The 5,192-nt window shown below is 39.1% G+C and overlaps 1 protein-coding gene across 1 annotated transcript; it reads right to left on the reverse strand.

Moving 5' to 3' along the window:
• LOC118386468 (transcription factor 21-like) lies at window positions 1-2,984 on the reverse strand. Its single transcript, XM_035774197.1, has 2 exons — window positions 2,251-2,984; window positions 1-59 (listed from the first exon to the last, which is right to left on the reverse strand). Exons 1-2 carry the CDS (start codon window positions 2,828-2,830, stop codon window positions 22-24), a joined length of 618 nt encoding a protein of 205 aa, XP_035630090.1. The 5' UTR covers window positions 2,831-2,984; the 3' UTR covers window positions 1-21.
• Between the last annotated feature and the right edge of the window lie 2,208 nt (window positions 2,985-5,192).

Genomic DNA, 5,192 nt, shown 5'->3' on the forward strand with positions numbered 1-5,192 from the left:
CTTGGGTCGCTCCATCCTGAGTTAATCCCACTTTATCCAGGAGAGCCGGGCTGTCAGATCTAGAGTGAGACGAGACAAAAGAAGGGCAAACATGGGGCTTTAGATACATCTTTAGATACATTTTAATGATTGTTTAATAAGTCGCAGGTCCGGGCTGAGCAAAGGGGTACAGTCACTCCTCAATGCCCCCTCCATATGGCTGGAGTGGAGCCCCACAGAATTGGTTAACTAAAGTACACAGCCAACCATTGAGTGCAGCGAGAATACTTGTGCTCTGGCAAAGGGGAGCCTTTGAGCACCCACACCAAAGAGAGAGACAGCTGGGAATAAAACACACAACAAACATAAACAAAGCAAGCTGTTTAAGTGACACAAACTCAATTAAGAGCCAATGAGCTTTGGAGTTTGCTGTCAGCTATTAGCATATGCTGCCCTTCTCCATGTGCTAATTTAATTATAAACACTTTAATTATAAATACCTCATCCTTCTTTGGGTCTATCCTGTCTGCTGTTTGCCATTTTCGTGAATGGGGTTTGGTAATGTCCCACACCCACACATTAAGTCATAAAACATATGGGCCATGCACATACAGTATTGGTTTACAAACTAGAATTCCAATGGAAAAATATATAGATTTACCTTAATGCCATCAAAGTTTTTATGGTCACGTGCACTAGTACAGTGAAATGCCTTTCTTGCTCTTTCCCAACAACGCAACGATACTATAAAAAATTTAGTTTATTAAAAAGCAAAGTAGAATAAAAACGCACGAGAAATAGAAATAGGACGAACACAAGAAAAGACACCCAAAAGTGAGTTGAATTTCCAATGGGTTATTACTCTGCTTTGAACCATCTAAAAAGCACAACCAAATTCCAATGGAGAAAAAAAAAATGATGGATTTTTGGTTTAGTTGTCACCCAAATGTCTACCACTGCGGCTTACAACCATTTAAAAAGCACAGCAAAGTTCAACTGGGAATACAATGTCCGATATGTTGTTTATTTCTACAGCAGATCAATGTGTTATCACTGTTTCATCTAATAGCAGAACCATATTACCTGGATTGCGCAGATTATTACAGCAATTGTGAAGATCTCAACAGATCTGCGACGAGCCAACAACCTATGCATTCTATCTTGAACATGCACACGATTACATAAGAATACATTTATAGTTTCAGTAACCTCAAAATGTGCTGTCCAAGCAGAAGAAAGATATCCTTCAAATGTTGATATTTGGTTGCATTGACAACCAAAACACAATTAAATATCACTAAATATCATAACATTTTAAATCAACCAGTGCTTTGAAACCCGAGGCATATGTATTGTCTATTTGTTGTTGAATCCTGGATTAAAATTTAATCAATAGCTGTTGATGACTTTGCAAATGCTATACCGGCCTAAATAGTATCATTGATAACATTTGACAAAAAGTATGATAACAATCCATTTGCTCTGTTAAACATACCCTTTGGAATGACTTTCATAGTAACAGTGAATATATTTCGTTTTTAAGTGGAGATCTCTCAAATAGCACATTGGTAATAATAGTCAGTGACAAATATCATAGCTGGGCTTGATTAAAACCCTGGATGGAAGACCAAAGGGTAGCTGTAGATAGATCAATTCTCCAGTAGGAGGTGCTGCCCAGCCTATTTATTTGTGTCTGATCGTGGATATAATGTTGAAGATCTAACATTGTTTTAAAAGTACAAATTCAACATATTTTATGTGAGGTTCGGGCTATGTTGAAATTTGGTTACCAAAATGACATAATCCTGGGGTTGAAATTTCACCCTTTAAAACAATAGCTTATGTTGATGACTTTTTTCAAATCCAATGTATTTTCCACATTTTCCAAGTCACAATAAGTTGACAAATTACATTGAAACAAAGTTGATTCAACCGGTTTATGCCCAGTGGGAGTCTACTGTAATAGACTATTTGGTCAAGTTATAGCCATTACACATTCTCAGTTTTCCTATTGACTATTTCTACATGTACGTGCATATAATTACGACCATGTGGGAGGCAAAAGTATCTAAGGGGACAGATATAGCCTATTGCAGGAGCTTTTGCACCAGTTTTATGTACCTTTTCAATCTTTGAATGGAACAGATTCAAAACCTTATCTTTCAAGCAAAGAATCGAATTGTTTATAAATGCAATCTCATTGCATAATATAACATGGTTCTGACAACATATACTTTTTCAGTAATTAGGCTATTTGTATACTCGGCTCACCACTTGTGTTCCATATTGCATTGGTTTGATTCTTGTAACCATTCTTCATGCATTCATCCAAATATGACTTGGGGTCGCAGCCCGATATCAATATTTCCCTCAGGAGGGCAATGTAGGCAATGGCGAGTCTCAGGGTATCAATCTTGGACAGGCGCTTTTCGTAAGGAAAGGTGGGCACGTGGCACCGCAGCTCTTCGAACGCCGAATTGATACTCAGCATCCTCTTCCTCTCCCGGATATTAGCGGCATGTCGCTGGATCTTGTACGGGTGATGGGGCACAAACCGCAGCGGCCTGCGCTTGCTCATCTCGTGGGGCTCGTCCGCCGAGGAGCTGTCCACTTCAGCACCAGCGCCAAGGCCGGGAGACTGCGAGTCCAGGTCTGTGAAGGTCAGCTGCGCGTCCGGGAACATGGACTGGCCGCCGAACGAGGACCATGGTGAAAGCTGGCCAGTGACCGTGGTGCAGTCAACGAGTAGACTGTCCAACTGGGCCTGGAACTGGAAGTTAAGGTCCATTTGGCCCCAGAAATCAAAGTCTGTAGTGCCATCTTGATCCAAGTCAAATAATACATCTTCCATTTTAAAGTATTATTGTTCAATTCAATAAACTGTTTTTACCCGGCAGGAGAAAACGTGTAGCCGCTACACGAAATCGGTGCCCAGTTTAAAAGTCCCTAGTTCAAAATAAAGTGCTTGTGAGGACCGTCTGATTGTACGCTACACGTCACTTGTAATCTCTGGACTGTGTGACACGCGCAGCGCACATCCCGAGCATTAAATAGTTCCTGGGCTTCCAAGTCTGGCCGCGGGGTGCTCGCAGCAGGGGGCGCGCGTATATTCTAAAGGCTTGAAAAGGACCTAATTAGGACACATATGCCCCCCCTAATAGATCACTCATTGCCTTTTAAAAAGCGGAGCGAGATACAAAGGAATCAGTTGATCTTCAAATAACCGACAGAAGAAAAACACGTGTCCAATTAGAAACTTTACTCAAGTTGTTCCCTATACAACGAGCAAAGAGTAGCCTCATATTTACAAAGAAAACGACGTAGACTATTTGCCATTCGTTCCTTGAGAGGCCTCATGCCCAGTTTTGCCCCGCGTCTAGCACTTGGTCAACCGGGTGGCATCTGAATAGAATAGCTTTATAATTAGATCTCAGTTCGTGCCACACAATACTGTCAGAAACACATGATAGCACTCTCAATTATCAAGTGACACAGCCCCCAATTTAAGACTTCGTTGATAGGCCTACAAAACGAGCAACGCAAGACAAGTAAATGATGTTGAGGGTGTTGGTACAACAATACAGATCGAATTTTAAATGCAAGGGGCTTCCATTGCAAAAATCTATGTTGTGGCAAACCTGGGTATGGTCTGATGTAAGTCAGGCACGTATCATTTTCCTGCATCAACTTGTCTATTGCATTTTGTCTTAAAAAATGCTATTAGAAAACAACAAAAGCAAGCTGAAACAAAACTATTTTTATTCATTATTATTATTTTGGTCTGTTTACCACACAAAGCAAGTACATTCGCAAAGTCTATTACTTTTATTAGGCCTGTGAAAGAAGATAGCCTCTAATTACGGCGAAAGTTAATTAAATGTTGTGTCTGCTGCCTATGGGAAGTATTTATGTTTCTTATGTATTTACTAAATATGTTTACATTTTCTAACATATGTGTTTGATTTAACCGGTCTTTACGATTTTCGTTGAAAGGGGAGTGTTTGTCATTGCAAACGCAGAAAGCAAGGCCTGCTTTCTCTTTAGTGGTTAGAGTACCAACCCACTGGGCACACCACGTCATTACAACGTGGACATTTGGGTAATATTTGATATTACTATATTAATATTTGATTGAGACATTGAAACCTTTATTCAGCCACTCAAAAAGACAGACAGAAGTTTATTGAATATTCCCAATGTGTTGTCACCATGCTTTCATCCATCAAAAGGCACAACAATGTCCCAAATGTGTTATCAGTGCTTTTTCAACCATTTAAAAGTACAACACAGTTCAAATGGGAATACAACGACATATATTTTGTACAAAAACGTAATGTGTTGTTACTATGATTCCTCTAATAGCAGAACCAAATGACCTGGTTTGTAGTTGATATTACATTAAACATAGTGCAAATCGTCAATGCTGTTCGAGATGCTGTGCAGATTATTGTAGCAATTGTATAGATCCACAGACCTGTACCTTTGCATGCTATCTTGAATATGCAAGCTCCCTATGATTACATAAGAATACATTAGGGTCATTCCACCATGTTGGTGCCTTTTGAGAAATTTAACTTGGTCAAAAAACGTTGATTTCACCTCATTTTAACATTATGTCAAAAGAGCACATGTTCAACTTCATTAAAAAAAAACGTATCCTCTCAAGAGGTTAAACTAAAAAAAAGACAATAATAAGTGCCTAAGTGCAAAATAAAGCAACAGGGTTACTGATTTCTTCTTAAATTGAAGATTGCCATTAAAGCTTGTTGTGTGCACCAGGGAGTGGCAAGTGAATGTAAGCTTCATTAAAAACAAAAAAGTTAAACATTTCTATCCTGTCTATCTATGTTTAACAGAGTTGACCTGTTATGATCGACCCGCTCAGTTTTCCACCACGAAACACCAGCAAATGTCCAAAAAGGAGCAGAACCAGCTCACCAGCTTTTAGTCTATGATTTGACTAATATATGTTTGTTTCTTTTGAATGTTTTTATTTTAAGTAATAGTTTCTCCATATTAAAACTAGACGTAAACTTCACGCAACAGGCTTGACCATAACACGAGTAATCACATCAAATAAATAATAATCTTCAGACATATCTTTGTCAAATCAACAAAAATATCTAGGGCTGATGGTGAAACTTGGAGACATTTTGGGATTAAGTGGGTGACACATGGTTGAAGGAAAGACATGTCAAAATGCAGCATTTTGG

The sequence above is a fragment of the Oncorhynchus keta genome, chromosome 7 (genome assembly GCF_023373465.1).
Source record: "Oncorhynchus keta strain PuntledgeMale-10-30-2019 chromosome 7, Oket_V2, whole genome shotgun sequence".
NCBI lineage: Eukaryota > Metazoa > Chordata > Actinopteri > Salmoniformes > Salmonidae > Oncorhynchus > Oncorhynchus keta.